Source organism: Gavia stellata, chromosome 27 (genome assembly GCF_030936135.1).
Source record: "Gavia stellata isolate bGavSte3 chromosome 27, bGavSte3.hap2, whole genome shotgun sequence".
Taxonomy (NCBI): Eukaryota; Metazoa; Chordata; class Aves; order Gaviiformes; family Gaviidae; genus Gavia; species Gavia stellata.
The window spans coordinates 6762638-6777870 of record NC_082620.1 but is presented as its reverse complement, the minus strand read 5'-3'; the positions used below and the strand labels follow the sequence as shown (position 1 = coordinate 6777870).

Below are 15233 nucleotides of genomic sequence, written 5' to 3'. Positions count from 1 at the left end.
TGCCGCGAAGGGGCGGCGGAGATGGTGCTGCTGAGCGCTCCGCGCTGGCTCCGCAGCCGCCTCACCGACCGCTTCTGGAGGGTGCAGGAGGTGCTCAAGTATGCGCGGGTGAGTGTGCTGCCCGCGGCCCCCCCGAGCACGGGCGGCAGCGCGTCCCGCGGCCGCCTCCCGGAGGTGCCCCGTCCGCCGCGGCCGTGGGCAGCGGGCGAGCGGCCTGGCACCTTCCGGAGCTGTCCGCCCGCCCTTCCCCAGCGGAGCGAGGTCCGGCAGCGGGCTCCGCAGTGGCCCTGGTTCCTAGAAACGTCGAGGCTCCGCGGAGCCGACTGCCGTCAGTTCGGTGTCTTCTGTCAGTTCGTCGGTGTTTGGTTCAGGGCCACGAACGCGCCCGGTACTGGTGCGGTAACGCAGCAGGCGTGCGTGGGGGTGGGGGTGAGTCCCGGTGAGTCCCCGTGGCGGAAGGAATAGAAGCGCCACGGGGAGAGCGGTCTGCAAATACAGCGTGCTGTAGGCTGGTGTTGGTCCTGGGGTTTTGTTGGGGTTTTCTCCTTTTAACTGGGCAAAGGAACAGGGGGAAAAAAAAAATTAACCTCGCTCTTCCAAGTGCATTTTAAAGGTGAAAGAGCCTGCTTCACAACATGATTTCAGCTGAAGTTCAAGCTACTCTACCTAGGTTCGGAAAGAACCTTTTTCAAGGGCAGACTGTTAGCATCCTGGGAGGTAGTACGTCTTGCTGTAGTATTGGGATGGAAAATGTTGAAGTCAGTGACAGTACTTGCTCTTGTAGTGCCTAAGCTGCCCACAGTACCAGTGGTAGTTACTTATGTCTCTGACTGTGCAGCGCTGGCTACTTCTGGCTCCGTGTTAGAAGGATGTCAGTAGTAGCTTCAGTAAATTTCATTATGCTTTCTGTTTGGTCAACTGCAACATTTATGACATATCAGAGGCTCCTGTCCCATCCCTGTATTCGCACGGACAAAACTGAGAGGGCAGCTCAGGAATGAGAATAAACGCAGGAGTTTAGGCATTGGCTGAAAGCACTGAAGATGATTTTGTGGTTGCCTTCCCCCTGGAACCACAGCCTAAAATGAGGTCTGGTTTTGGCTCCCTCCCGCTGGACTGAAATTTTTCAGCCTGCTCCAACTTTTCAGCTTCAGGTTTCCCGTGCTACAAAACACGGAAAGAATATTTTCATTATATGCCAGCTGAAGGCTTAGCTGATGTTTGTAAAGTATTTTGTGATCCTTGTTATGAAGAGTTGTGAAATGCAAACAACCATCTATTAGTATTACTGAAGGGTTTAACAGCCTTAAAGATAACTGAACAAGAAGGTCTTGTTTTCGTTTCAGCATTTTCGTGGAAGGAAGAACCGCTGCTATAAGCTGGCTGTACGAAGTGTTCGGAGAGCTTTTGTGAAGTCTACAAAGGCCAGAAGAGAGAAGAAGAGATTCATAAGAGCGGTAAAGAGCAAAATGTTAGATGTAAACAGTAAAATGGGAGAAGAGCAGAACTGAAATAGCTATTTTCCTTACTGGGGGGGTTCTCTCAAAATGTTTTACCAGTGGGTGAAAAATATGAGTTTAAAGTAAGCATCGTGGTCTGAAACAGCTCATATTCTGAAGTTCACACATGTATATGTTGCACTGAGAAGACCATAGGTCTGAAAATGTTATATTTACAGTGTGAGCAGATGAGCATGACAAAAGGTTTACTTTTAAAGTATTTTATCATCTAAGATGTTAATTTTTACACTTTTAGCTCTGGATCACTAGGATTGAAGCAGCTTCTCTTGAACATGGTTTGAAATACCCAGCTTTCATAAGCAATCTGCTTAAGGTAAGGATGATGCTTGAAGAATAATTACTTTGAAACAACAAATCGGAGAAAATATCTGATAGAGGTCTTCTGAAGCGCCAGGCAAATTAATTTCTTAAAACTCTGAAATCTTTCAAGTAGATGTAGTCTGACAAAACATATCAAAGGGTTGCTGGTCACTGTCGTTAAGAATGCAACTGCGAGGAATTGAAGCTGCAGCCTCCGCTTGCCAATCTTTGAAGAGTAATGGTGAGGACTTCCAAACTGGAGCCTGAGGAGGCAATAGCAGCATAGGGCATGGTGGAGGGATTGAAAAACTCCTTCTGTCAGACTGAACTTCTGCCAACACTGTCCTACTTCCTAGTTCTAGTCATGAAAGGCCTTCTGCTTATGAAAGGAGTTTTGTTCACTTCAGGAACTAAGTTCTGCCCAAAACCTGTTTCTCTTCCTTATATGCATAATCCCCTTTTATCCTGGTGAACATTGTTGCTCTACACCTTGTTCTTTTACTTCAAGAACAAGACTTGTATAATGCTTTTACACTTGTTGCTACTGCGGGCATGACGTGACAGCTGCCTTTCCTTTTACTTCAAGAAATTTAAAAATACAAAGCTTGGATTAGCAAAAACAACACTAAGAAATCTCTGCTCTTTTCACTGCTAGCTGTGTGTCTCGGTGAGTATGGACAATGCAGAGAGTTGGTGCCATTGTCCCTTGTTCTTAAACATGCTGGGGAATTGCTTTTAATTTGTTGATACTGGAACTGTAAAATTAAAACTTGTTTCTCTTGGCTGTGATCATAATAAAAAGGTAGTGTTTCTGCTTCTTAAAGTGGAACTACACATAAATCTATAGCCTATTTCAAAACATTTTATCTGTGTTTCAAATAAATAGATAACTTCCTAGGTTTTCTGACATGTTTCCTGTAAAGTAATACAGTTTCTGAAAAGTGTACACTTGTTCTCCTGGTTACTCTTGTCATACTGTAACCGAGAGAATCAAGCGCTGCCTAAAAGCTAACGCATTTTTCTTTTTCTTTTTTTGTTTTACCTCAAGATGCCTGCCCCTTTGATTCTTGTCTCAGAGCAGTGTATTTTTTGTAAGGTTCTCTGTTAGTAGATCCAAAAGAAGCAAACTAATAGTACCTCCCCCTTAGGATATGCAGTTAACCATGCAATATCTAGCGTTGTTAAGAGTATTTGATGCTGCAGTCTGTCTTTCTCTACTCCAGGATGCATTTTAAGATGCCAAGCAGCTTCTGGCACAAAAAGTAAACTTGACTATATTTAAGAACTGAAACAAATGCCATGGATTAACCTGTAACACGTGGCCTTCCGTGAAGTAAGACATTCTTCTTCAGTTCTTGGTTTCTACCAGACTTTGAGAGAGTCAGTAAACGGATTTTACAGTGGCTTAGTGAGACATCCATGGCCGAGTAGCCATACCTGACAGTTCTCTGATTAATAGTTCCAAAATTGTACAACACAGAGAAAAGGTAATTTGCCTTAAGACCTCAGGTAATCATTAAGCATTGCAGTGTTGTTCCTAAAAATTACAGTACTTAACCAACAGATTTTCTTGCATTTAGTCCCAGGTGGAGCTGAATAGGAAAATGATTGCCGATTTGGCTATTTATGAGCCGAAGACATTCAAGTCCCTAGCTGCCTTAGCCCAGAGGAGGAGACAAGAAGGCTTCCTTGCTGCCCTGGGAGATGGGAAAGAACCAGAGGGCATATTTTCACGTATTGTACACCACTATTGATATTAAGAGTCCGCAGATAGGTGTTATAAACAGGAAGTTGTACTGCAGAGTAAACTCGCTCACTGACTGCTGCTCATGTCATGGCTGTGGAACAAAATCCTGTAAGGAGGGTTCCGGGAGGACAGGGTGGGTCTGGGTGCAAAGCTTTGCGCCTCGGTGACGTTTTTCCCCGTATTGTACCTGAAACGCGTTGAGTTAGATACTGCGCTTCGAAGTGAGCAGTGGTAAGTCAGGCCTGCAGCAGTTCCAGCATTAACAACGTATATACCGCCTGTGCGCGCTTTCTGTTCTGTTAAGGCCTTAATAAAGGTTTTTTTTTGGTAACTGCTACTGGAAAAACAATTCGGTGACTTCTGGCGCTGCCCGGGGGGATCTGGGCACTCACAGCGCGCACCCCAGCAGCAGCCCAGCTTTGGGACGGGCCTGGGAGCGGCGCGGGGAGCGCTGCCCCTCGGCCGGGCCCGCGGTCGGCGCGGAGGGCCGGGCCGGGAGGGCCCCGGCGCTGCTGAGGGCGGTGGCGCGCGCCGGAAGTCCCGCCCCCTCCGCCCTGTTCAAATTCCCAACGGGTGCGTCACGCCGCTCTGTTCAGCCCTGGGCTAGCGTCAGACGTCGCGGCGGCCGGGCCAATCGGCGACCGCCGCTTCGCCGCGTCCCACCAATAGGCGGTGACCGGATGTGGTAGAAGGGGGGTGGGGGGGCGCAGGGGCAGAGGCGCCGCCCGGCGGGGAAGGAGAGCGGAGCCACAGGCGAGGCGGCGGCGGCACCACCACAAAATGGCGGCGGGGTCGGGCAGCGCGGCGGCTGTGGTAGCGGTGGGAGGCAGCGGCCCGGCGGGGCCTCAGGCTGCCGGCGCTACGGCGGCGGGATCCGCCCCGGTGGGGAGCGGTGCGCCGGTGCCGGGCCCCGGGGCGGTGCTGATCGGGGACCGCCTGTACTCGGGGGTGCTGATCACGCTGGAGAACTGCCTGCTGCCCGAGCACACGCTGCGCTTCACCCCGTCCATGAGCAGCGGCCTCGACCCCGATACCGAGACCGAGCTGCGCGTCACCGGCTGCGAGCTCATCCAGGCGGCCGGCATCCTGCTTCGTCTCCCGCAGGTGGGGCTGGGCCGCGGCCTGGCCGGTCGGGGTGGGGAGGCCTCTCGCCGGCGGCCGGGGAAGAAGGCCGCGGCGGGGCGGGTGTGGGGCCGGGCGTCTGTGCTGCCTGGCAGGGGAGAGCTTTGTTCGCTAGGTCTCGGCCCGCCGGCACCGGCGCGGCCCCCGGCGGAGCCGGCACTCGATCGCTAGGCCGCCATCCACGGTTACAGATGCGGGGAGGGCCGGGGAGCTGCCCTTTCTGGCTGGGGCTCGGGACGCCAGACTCGCTGGGCCTCCCCGCGGGGCCTGCGGCCTTCCCCGCCCGGCTGGGAGCAGGAAGCGGGTGATGTAACCGCCTTCGTGCGCCGCCCCCGCCGCCTCCCCGGGCGGCCCGGGGAGGGCGGGGGCTCCCGCCGTGCTTTTTTAAGGTTGGGGCTTGCGGAAAGAAGGACTTCTTAGGTTCCTTTGAATTGTAGTGACCTCGGAAAGGTTTTGTTTCCTGGTGAGCTCCAATCGCAAACAGTCTCGTTGCTCTTTGAGCATAAAACTTTCCAGGCATCTTCTAGCTACCGAGTCTCAGGTGCTCAAATTGTGTTAAGAATATATGCAAATCATAATATGATTAGATTCCCCCCCTCCTTCCACGCCGAAAAAGTAACGTTTTTCTGGCGTGCTGTCATAACTTACAGTTTTATTGGGTTCTAGTGGGGTGGGGTTTTTTGTTTCTTTTGCTTAATCTGGAACATGTTTTCATACGTCATAAAAGAAATTTGTGTTTTAATGTATGTATTTGTCTTACAGGCAGTGTTTGTGGTGTTGATAACACGTTACAGGCAACTTAATTTATTAGTGAGGTTGGGGTGCTAGTTTTCTTCAGATACCACTGAACTTACTCCCATACTTCAGTAAAGCTTAGCTAGTCTTCTTGGTCTTAAATCTGTAGAAATAATTGTAGGTAATTTCTCTATGGAACTGGTAGTTGTTTTGTTAATGCCTGGTGTTACTTCCTTTTTAGGTGGCTATGGCTACAGGACAGGTGCTATTTCAGCGCTTTTTTTATACCAAGTCTTTTGTGAAGCATTCCATGGAGGTAAGAAAGTATTAAAAGATGTATATGGCTACAAATGTTATTTAACCTTTATCTGTTTTGGCAAGTTGTCAACTTAGATGTGATCAGAGTGTTGGTAACTAGCCTGTAGATTTTACTTATTGATCAACATGATTTTACAAAGCTACGTAGTACTGACTTTGTTAATTTTTAGTATTTCCTTGTTTTACCACCATTTTCTCTTGTTATCCCTCCTTAAGCTGTTGGAGGATATCAGTTCCTGATTTGAGCAAAACATCAGTATCTTGCAATACTTATATTTCAGCATGTGTCAATGGCCTGTGTTCATCTGGCATCCAAAATTGAAGAAGCACCAAGACGTATAAGGGATGTAATTAACGTGTTCCATCGCCTTAGACATTTACGGGAAAAAAAGTAAGCTCGGACTTTGAAATAATCTGAAGTATTTATGTTGTATTTTAATACTTAAACTTTATGGGCCGATGATAGTATCATTCCCTGTTTCATAAATCAGGGAACATCTTGAAGAGATCTCATGAAGGAGAAAAGTGAGTTGACCCATTTTATTAAGTAAATATTTTTGGTGTTATAAATAGTGATGTCTCTTACTTTTACATGAACACAATTTAACCTGCATATGAGTACTCTTTGAGGTTAAGATTATCTTCTTCAGAATTTGAAATTGTCTTGCAGAAAACCTGTGCCTCTAATACTGGATCAAGAATATGTGAACTTGAAGAATCAAATTATTAAAGCAGAAAGAAGAGTGTTAAAGGAGTTGGGATTTTGTGTTCATGTAAAGCACCCTCATAAGGTTTGTACTATATAAGTTAACTTTATAATTAGTGTTCATATGCTATAAATGCTTTGAGTAGACTGCTTAACTGCATGGAAGCTGTATGGTTTGTACATGGTAACGCTAGTTAATTCAGTAAAGCTAGTTTCTTATGATCCCAATGTCTTCTTTCTCATTTAAGAGATTCTTACTAGTGGGTCTTGTATCACTGCTGAATGACGGCTGGAGGTGGATGCAGATGCTAAGTATTCCTTGAAGTCAAATGATATAAGTAGGTAGCTTTGGTGTTAGAAGATGTTGACTAAATGTAGATTCTTAAGCAGAAAGGAATTTGGAGACCTAGGGTTGCGATACCCCATTATCAGAAACACTGTGTGTCACGATCACTCCTTGTGGAAACATGTTGAGGTTATTAAACCTGTGTGAGCTAGTTAGCAGTGTTTCTTATGTTCTATCTAAAAAGTACACTTGGATGTGAAGGCCTTGACTGGAAATGAGACAATTCTCAGTATTTAAATATCACGTGTCAGACTAGGATGATACTGGGAGGATGTAACTATTGCAAATGTTTAAGTTGGTGCTTTAGTACCGCTAGCATTATGCCTTAGGTGGCTAAGTGTGGTAAAAGAACCTCCTACTTCTGTGCCTGCAGAACTTGGGATCTTGCTCTTTCTTCCTCTAAAAGCTACTGTTGTCCTAAGGTCTTTTTTTTTTTTTAAGCTGACTTGACTTTCAGAATTCACTCATGTTATCAGTGTCCCAGAGGACAATTGTTTGTTAATTGGTATGAATTTTTGCTATTAGTCATTTTATCTGCATCCTTGTTTTCCTTTCAAACCAAAGAAAAAAAACTAGAACTGAATAAACTAGTGACACACAATGTTAGATCTGTTCTCTGCAAATACTTTTACACTTCTGTTACTGCTTATTGCAGCTAGCAATATTTTCTCCCAAGTTACAGCTAAAAAGGAATCGTGAATTGTATAGGAGAACATACCTAGCTTGAAAACAGTTGAAGACAAGACATCTAGATGAATAGCATGATGACTGAGCTCAGAAGACGGAGAGCTAGGAAGGTCAGATCTGGTTGAGTGTCAACTCATGCAAACTTTGCATTGGAGAGCAGAAGCTGTGTGGGTAAACACTGGGGATGTTGGAAACACTCTCTCTTGTGGAGTGGTTTAGAGCTCTAAAGAGAGTAACAGATGCCTCATGGATGTCCCTCTGAAATAAATAGGTGGCTCTCAAGATTCTTGTTAATAACTCAATAACCCATATCTTCCAGATAATCGTTATGTACCTTCAGGTATTAGAATGTGAACGTAACCAACACCTGGTCCAGACTTCATGGTAAGTTGATTTTCTTTGTTATAAGAGACCAGCAGGGGCAGTAGCAGAAATATGTCACTTGAGGCACTCTGGGCAACATTGCTCAGAAATGATTGTGGGCCACGCCAGACAGCTCCAGTGTTTCTTGGCGTGCCCCAAACTACTACCCAAATATTGATCGGCCTCTTAAGTTAGAGGCACTGTTCTAATGGTAAGGTAGCTTTCCACCCTGACTTCTCACTTCCCTCCTCTCTGCTTTCGCTTTTCAGCTGAAGGGAAAATGTTGAGTGGGTTATAGCATTTCCTTGGTTTTTTTGTTCTTCAGAGGAAACTGTAGTTAAAGTCTGTTACCAGTGCTGGGAAATGGCTTTTCCCAGGGCTTGAGCTTGATTACAGGTGTATCAAAAACTCAGCACAGATAATTTTTTATCTATATGGATAATGCAAGATGTCAGCTTCTAAGACTGGATAAACTCAATGTTTTCATGTTTGCCAAGAAATGTCCTCTGCCTTGTTGCTCTCATTACAGTAAAGATTTGCTTGGGGATGGGAAGTTTATGTAAAATTCCAGGTCTTAAACTTAACAAATAGATAATGCTTTTAAACAGTGATGCTTTTTAACACTACTGTGGTTTAAAAACCTTTAGTGAATCGAAAGATCATATTTCTGCTGACTGAACTGTCTGGTACTGTGACCTGTGTGTGGAGAACCAGTTTTGACTTTTCTTTTCTGTACTCTTTTAATCAAAGGGTAGCCTCTGAGGGTAAGTGACTAAGACTTCTCCTCTGCTGCCCAAGCGCTATGGTGCAGGGATAGCTGCCGTCTTCAGTCAAACCAAAGCAGGCTCTACAAAGAGAAGGCTGGCTCTAGACAGGTGGTATACACATGATAGTATAGTAACTGGCCAACTGCTTCTTGTGCTTATACTTTTTGACTTTTATTTTTATTGTGCATTTTGACTGTTGTATATTTTATAACCTGATTGTTGAAGCTTTGAGTTATTTTTAATGTTTTATTTCTATAACTGTTAAAATGATGTATTCTTAAATGATAAAGCAAATTAAGGTGGGATTTAAGTCTTAAAGGGATGAACTAACAAAAACGGAAATCTAGTTTCCATTTGTAAACCAGTTAGAAGACATTTGAGTACATGTGTGAAGCTTGGAGTCAAATGTAGTACTTAAAGAAACTTCCCACAACCAGATTTCCCAGTACCATTGCATGAAGTACTCGAATGTGAGTTATGGACTACTCATTACCAGTTTTCTACATGTTATGAAAGGAAGATTAGGTGAGGAGGAGGGACAAAGTTACTCCAACTGAGAAATGCTTCAGATGTTAAAATGACATATTTGTGTGCTGATGCTTGTTGCTTCCAGTACCTGAAAACTGGTGGATATCCAGTATAATTGTTCATTGAAATGTGCGTTTTTACAACATTACCTTTTTCTTAAAATATTGTGACAAGGATTCATTTCCTCATGTGTCTGATTCTGAGCCCACAGGGAAAATAAGCAGAGGCCAAACCTGGAAGCAGGCATGTTTTTCAATTTGGCAAATTAGAAAAAGGCTGTATGACTTCCAGATGTTTGAAGTACCACTTTTCTTTATTGCTTCTTTTGCCAAAAGGTTTGTACGCTCATTGTAGTGGGACAAGAAAATTAGGTTTTGAAGTTCCTTTCTCCTAGAAAGATGAGCTGATGTTTAGCATTGCTTCTCTCGAGTAGCAGTTGCTCTTCATATAAACAAGAATGTAAGACAACTGGGGCAGGTGGGTGTTTGATACTCTTGGGATTCAAGTTCCTTCTGTCTGTCCTGTGTAAACTGGTTACAAGCGTTTGGACTGTGGTCTCTGGTTTGGATGTCCTGGGGGTTAGTGAATCCTTGTGTACTGGGTACCCACATGGTTAATTACTACTTTCAGAAAGCGTATTATTTTGAGGACTTTCTATTGTGTCTGGTTTTAGCTTTTCCCCATCTGATACTTTGCTTGACATACGTGCTCAAAAATCTAGATCTTTTTAAGCACATCAGCTGACAGATTCAGAGGAAGTTACTTTGTGTATTTAAGATTTAGAAGAATAATGCTTAAGTGTACTGACTGGAATATATGCAATATTTTACAGTTTTCTCATTCTGTGAATATTCATTTTAAGCAACCTTACTGAAATGGGACAATTTGGAAACCGTATTTCATGTGCCAAAGAGGAGATCTGCCTGAATACTGAGTATTCTCCCGAATTGATGTTCCCAAACACCCTGATTTCTTCTATGGCTGCTTTTTGCATCAAAAAGAATTCTGTTCTGGATGGAAAATAACGCTTCCAAAGGAAAAGGGACCGCTTAAATCTCCAGTGGATGTTGACACGTGCTGAAGTTGACTGCATTTTCATGGGAGAACTACTACAGGAGCTGCAGCTTTCAGCAAACCATCTGGGTTCAGTCCTATTGCAGAGAAACATGTGAACCTAAAAGTCTATAACTGAGTACTTCAGATTATATTGTATGTTGTCTTGATAAAAATAACTTGTCTGTTGCATGAGAGCAGGCCAGTAGAGATCCAGAAGGAAAAGTGAAGTTAAAATTGGTTCTCTTTTCACAACTGAATTTTCAGCAGTCAGTCAGTCAAACTTAATTTCTGTCACACATCCCTCCCCTTGAGGGATTTTTTTTTTTAGTAAAATCAACTTTTTTTTTTAGATTTACAGGAGTATAATGTTGAAGTTTAGTAACTGAATGCAGAAAGAAATAGTCCTTGTAGAAGTAAAAACAAAAACCCAGAAAACACCAAACAACTTTGCAGTGTCATGCAACTTTGCTGATATGTTGTCTTTCAGGAATTATATGAATGATAGCCTGAGAACAGATGTCTTTGTAAGATTCCAGCCAGAAAGCATTGCCTGTGCATGTATTTACCTTGCAGCTAGGACTCTGGAGGTGAGCATACAGTTCCATTAATTTCAAGCTTCTTAGGTCTTTTAATAGAAGCAGAAAACTGAGCATGCTTCCCCTCCCTTTCAGATTCCACTTCCTAATCGTCCACACTGGTTTTTACTCTTTGGAGCAACAGAGGAAGAAATTCAAGAAATCTGCTTAAAAATTTTGCAACTTTATACTCGGAAAAAGGTTTGCTGCTTTTTCATATTGTGAACCTTCATTAAAGGCTGCCGCTTACAACATGGGCTGGAAAACCTTACCCCATTTGAAACTAGCTGCAAGCCTGGTACATTAAGTGGAACAGGATAGTAGTCACAGTGTCTGGGTCTCTTTATTTTTTTTTTTTCTTCCCCCCCTCCCTGTAAGTGAATAAGCAGAAAATCTAGTTTACTAAGTTTTGTCGTAAGCGGTACTCCTGTGTTCACAGGTTGATTTATCAGATCTGGAAAGTAAAGTAGAAAAGAAGAAATTGGCTATCGAAGAGGCAAAAGCACAAGCTAAAGGTCTAGTACCTGAGGGAGCCCCGAGTTTGGATAACACATCAGGATTTTCCCCTATCCCAAAAAATGGTAAGTAGTGGGTAACTTGTTTTTAATAACTCTTTCTCATCTTAAATGTATATTTACCCCTTTGGGATACATACACATTGTGGTTTGTTTCTTGTTTGTTTGGGTGTTTTTAAGCTGGCTTTTAGCAACTATTCAAATGGCAGTTTGAATAGCATTGTAACTTTGTAGAAACAGATCAAGGCTAAAATCAAATTAATCTAAAATTAAGACTAGTTTAAACTTATATAGTAAGGACTTGCTTTTATGTGGTTTTGGCAATAAACTCAAACAAATACTTGCAATTGGCATGTGGTGCTAAAGCAATATTAAAGCATAGGTATGACTAGGAGCTCTGGCAGGAGTAGTGTTTTTGGTTGATGGGTGGGGAATACTTTTTCCTGCATACTTGGTCGAAAGTTTCCAGTCTGGTGCATGTCTTGCCTAGAAGATCACATTTACTATCTTCCTCCTCAGTTCACCTTTAAAGAGATACTGAATGATTGGCAAGAAAAGGAAGTTTCTGTTCTGCCTTCTTGAAGTGGCTTTGAAAGCAATGTATTGCTATTGCAGTTAACTCCCTGGTGTTACTTCAATATTCTTGTAGAAATGTTTCAGATTATCTTCTGCATTTTTGTGAACTTCTTCAGATTTGCTTCTTGTGGGTGGTTGTGTGTGCATGCATGTGTGCATATATATGCAAACTACATGTATACGGTGCTGATTATTACAGAGATGATGAAACAGGGTGAGGGGAGGCTTCAGTCCTTCTTTGTCACTACCCGTACTTTCAAAATAAGGTAACAAAGGCTTGTTTTTCTAGAGTCTCCAAAAGAGGTTAAAGGAAATAAACCTTCACCGCTACCTGTTCAGGCAATGAAGAACGCTAAAAGGAAAACAGAGGGAGCAAAAAGAATGAGTTCAAATAGCCCAGTAAATGGGTAAGGCTTTCATAAAGCAGCAGCTTATTTTTTCCCATTATTACTTTAAGCAAAATAATTTACTGTTTTTTGTTTCTTGCAGTGTTCAGAAAGGAAGAGAAAGCAGAAGTCGAAGCGGAAGTCGAGACCAAAGTTATTCGAGATCTCCATCCAGATCCGCATCCCCTAAGCACAGGTATGTACTACTGTAAAAGAGTGTGTTGTGAGAAGCTCCCAGACTAAAATTTCACAGAGCGAGCTTTGGGAGTCTCTCAACAAGAGAGGCTGTGAAATAACATAGCAGTATGTGCTGCTAATTAAAGCTCCAGAAATGTTATGGCTAAGAGCTGTATTGTCATGGCTTACAGGTCAGGGGAGTTGCAGTGTCTGACCTTGTCATCCTGTGCCAAATAGATTGAAAGGAGAGTGTAAGTGTATTGGGACGTTTTTGAATGTCCCCCTGTTTATTGGTGACATACGGCCCACCAAGCAGCAGGGTTTGTCTGTTGTTTTGGGTTTTTTATATTTAAAGCTGGGTCTTTGTGGCTACAACCTTTATGTTTTTACTGAACTGTACTGGAGTAGTTAAAGCATTTTCTGCAGTGGATGAACTCTTAACTCCAGCCTCAGTCTCATTGATGGTTGCTCCTGCAAAACCTTAATTTACAAAATACAAAATGATGCTGTTTTCTGTGTAGCTGAGAGTAGTAGAGATTCTTGCCCCTCAGTCAATGCAAGTTTGACTTCTTATTCAACAGTCTGTATCCCGCTGGATTTGGGTGTGTATTGATAAAAGTATGGCTTTGTATTAATGTGTATGTGGAAAAAACCAAAGCTAAAATCTGGTGATTAAAATTCTTCTTAAAATTTGAATTCAAAATTACTTCTTAGTAATTGTCTGAATTCAATGAAATATCTTTAAAATCTGCTTTCTGTACTGCCTTTGAAGTTCAGTATATAACCATGCTGCCCATAGAGGGGTAATCAAAGAGACAGAAAGGAACATTAATTCCAAACTCGGGGCATTTTGGTGACAGTATTACTGTAACTGAAGAAGTAGATTTACCTTTTGTCTTATTGTTGGCAGCAGTTTGAATCTGCCAGTTACTCTAGCTATTCACCTGTGTTTTTTCTAAGTAGCGAAGGGAAAAAAAAAATCTAAAACTGAGACATGACCTATACTCCAAATGGATTTGAGTTTCTAAAAATCAGTATTTCTACAGTAACCAGCTGTGATCAAGTCTGGGACACAAGATGAGTTTTCATGGGATACTAAACAACAAAATACAGAATCAAGTGCCTGGTCTTAAACTGTGCTTGCACACCTTGGCTCTATAAGTGAGAAGCATTTGTCTATATGGTACTTAAAGTGTGTATGTATGTATTCTGACTACATTTAGGTGCTAATAGTAATGTAATTCTGTTTAATATTAAGAAAATCATATGCTTTCTCTCCTGTTCTTTTTGTCTTTCCATAGGAAAAGTGAAAGTTACTCCACATCAAGCGGTTCCAAATCCCATAGCCGTTCTAGGAGCCGCAGTGACTCTCCTCCAAGACAGTTCAACCACAGTTCTAGCTACAAAGGTTCCAAGGTGAGAAGTTACAAGAAATCAAAAGACTACAAATACTCAACACACAAGCCACGGAAATCACGCAGCAGGAGTTCGTCACGTTCCAGGAGCCGATCCCGGGAGCGCTCTGACCATTCGGGGAAGTACAAGAAGAAGAGTCACTACTATAGAAATCACAGGCATGAGCGTTCACGCTCCTATGAGCGAGCAAGTCATCGCTATGACCGAGACCATCCTGGCCACAGTAGGCATAGGCGATGAATAAAGTAAAAAGTTCTTTCCTTTGGAATTTAAGCAGTGGAGCTCTTCCCTGTTTGGTCTTTGCCGTATAGAGTTAACCTGGCTTGTAAACCACCTAGCTTGAGTAATGTCTGTTCTGCTGGCAATTCTGTACTTACTACCATGAATCCGAAGGAAAGATACTAACAGGACAGGATGATGTGAAAGACTTAATCTGATAAATGTCTTGGTGACCGTTCTGCTGGAGCGTTGCCTAATAACACTGCAGAACTTGTCTCTGGATGCTCCTATGCCTGCTCTTTAGTAATTTGCATACCATAGTGCAGTGGAGTGTTATTTGGGACTTCCAGTTCTGCAAGCAGGACCTCCATTGCTCAGTAGTTGGAATACTGTGCTCAACAGTCCTTCCCTGTGGAACTAGAAGGCTCGAGACAGTTCATAAAAACCATTGGAGTGGCTTGGTGCTAACAAAGCTGTCTTTTCATACTGACTCAATTATGTTGTACAAATGTAAGGTGACTTTTTTAGAACTGTTGCCTATATTAGGTTATGTATATGTGTATATATATTTTGCAGTGTTACAGTACAGTATGGTAAAACGGCCTTACTAGCCTTTACACTTTATCCACAATGTAAATAAGCATTTGTTTAATACAGGTGGAAGATATATACAGAAAATTCAAAACTTGAATTCTATCAAAAGACTTGTGTAGAAAATTCTGATAAATGTGAAAGTATTTAGCTCTGTGTATTGAGAGTAGTATATTTTTATCTGTGCAATGCTGTGTGCAGGCCACCAGCTCATAAGACATTTCCTATATATACATTTTAAGTGGTTTGAAATTCTTTACTCAGGATCTTTGACACTCTGAAGAATTAGTAGTTTGTCAATTTGCATGCTTGTTGAAGAACAGAGCATTTAAAAAAAAAAAAAAATAGCAAAAACCCCACAGCCCAGTAGTATCAGTTCTAGTGGTATATCTGAGCTGTTACTCTCATGCTCCCTAATTTCATTAAAGTATTTGATTTTCTATTAAATTTACTTGATAGTAGTTTCTTATGAGCTATACCACTGTGCCTACTCATAAGGAAAGAAACTTGGTGCTGAACGAAGGGATTATCAAATTGTAGTAGATTTAAGACTAGCCTAAGTTGTTACACCCTAAATATAGGT

General features: G+C 42.8%; 3 protein-coding genes across 5 annotated transcripts; all 3 read left to right on the top strand.

Annotated features, from left to right (window-relative positions):
• Positions 1 to 3898, top strand: MRPL20 (mitochondrial ribosomal protein L20). The gene is made up of 4 exons (XM_059830071.1): positions 1 to 108; positions 1347 to 1457; positions 1756 to 1833; positions 3401 to 3898. Exons 1-4 carry the CDS (start codon positions 22 to 24, stop codon positions 3572 to 3574), a joined length of 450 nt encoding a protein of 149 aa, XP_059686054.1. The 5' UTR covers positions 1 to 21; the 3' UTR covers positions 3575 to 3898.
• Positions 3899 to 4347: 449 nt separating this feature from the next.
• On the top strand, positions 4348 to 8633 carry LOC132319319 (cyclin-L1-like). Its single transcript, XM_059829864.1, has 6 exons — positions 4348 to 4671; positions 5666 to 5740; positions 6024 to 6133; positions 6413 to 6533; positions 7801 to 7865; positions 8595 to 8633. Exons 1-6 carry the CDS (start codon positions 4348 to 4350, stop codon positions 8614 to 8616), a joined length of 717 nt encoding a protein of 238 aa, XP_059685847.1. The 3' UTR covers positions 8617 to 8633.
• CCNL2 (cyclin L2) lies at positions 8625 to 15233 on the top strand. Of its 3 annotated transcripts, XM_059829960.1 has the most exons (7): positions 8626 to 10348; positions 10683 to 10782; positions 10867 to 10971; positions 11210 to 11351; positions 12151 to 12268; positions 12351 to 12443; positions 13726 to 15233. In XM_059829960.1, the coding sequence occupies exons 2-7, from the start codon at positions 10690 to 10692 to the stop codon at positions 14078 to 14080; spliced, it is 906 nt and encodes a 301-aa protein (XP_059685943.1). In that variant the 5' UTR covers positions 8626 to 10348; positions 10683 to 10689; the 3' UTR covers positions 14081 to 15233. The 3 variants fall into 3 exon arrangements, with proteins under 3 accessions (XP_009817962.2, XP_059685943.1, XP_009817961.2); XM_009819660.2 differs by having other exon boundaries at positions 8625 to 10782; positions 11210 to 11355; positions 12137 to 12268; XM_009819659.2 differs by having other exon boundaries at positions 8627 to 10782.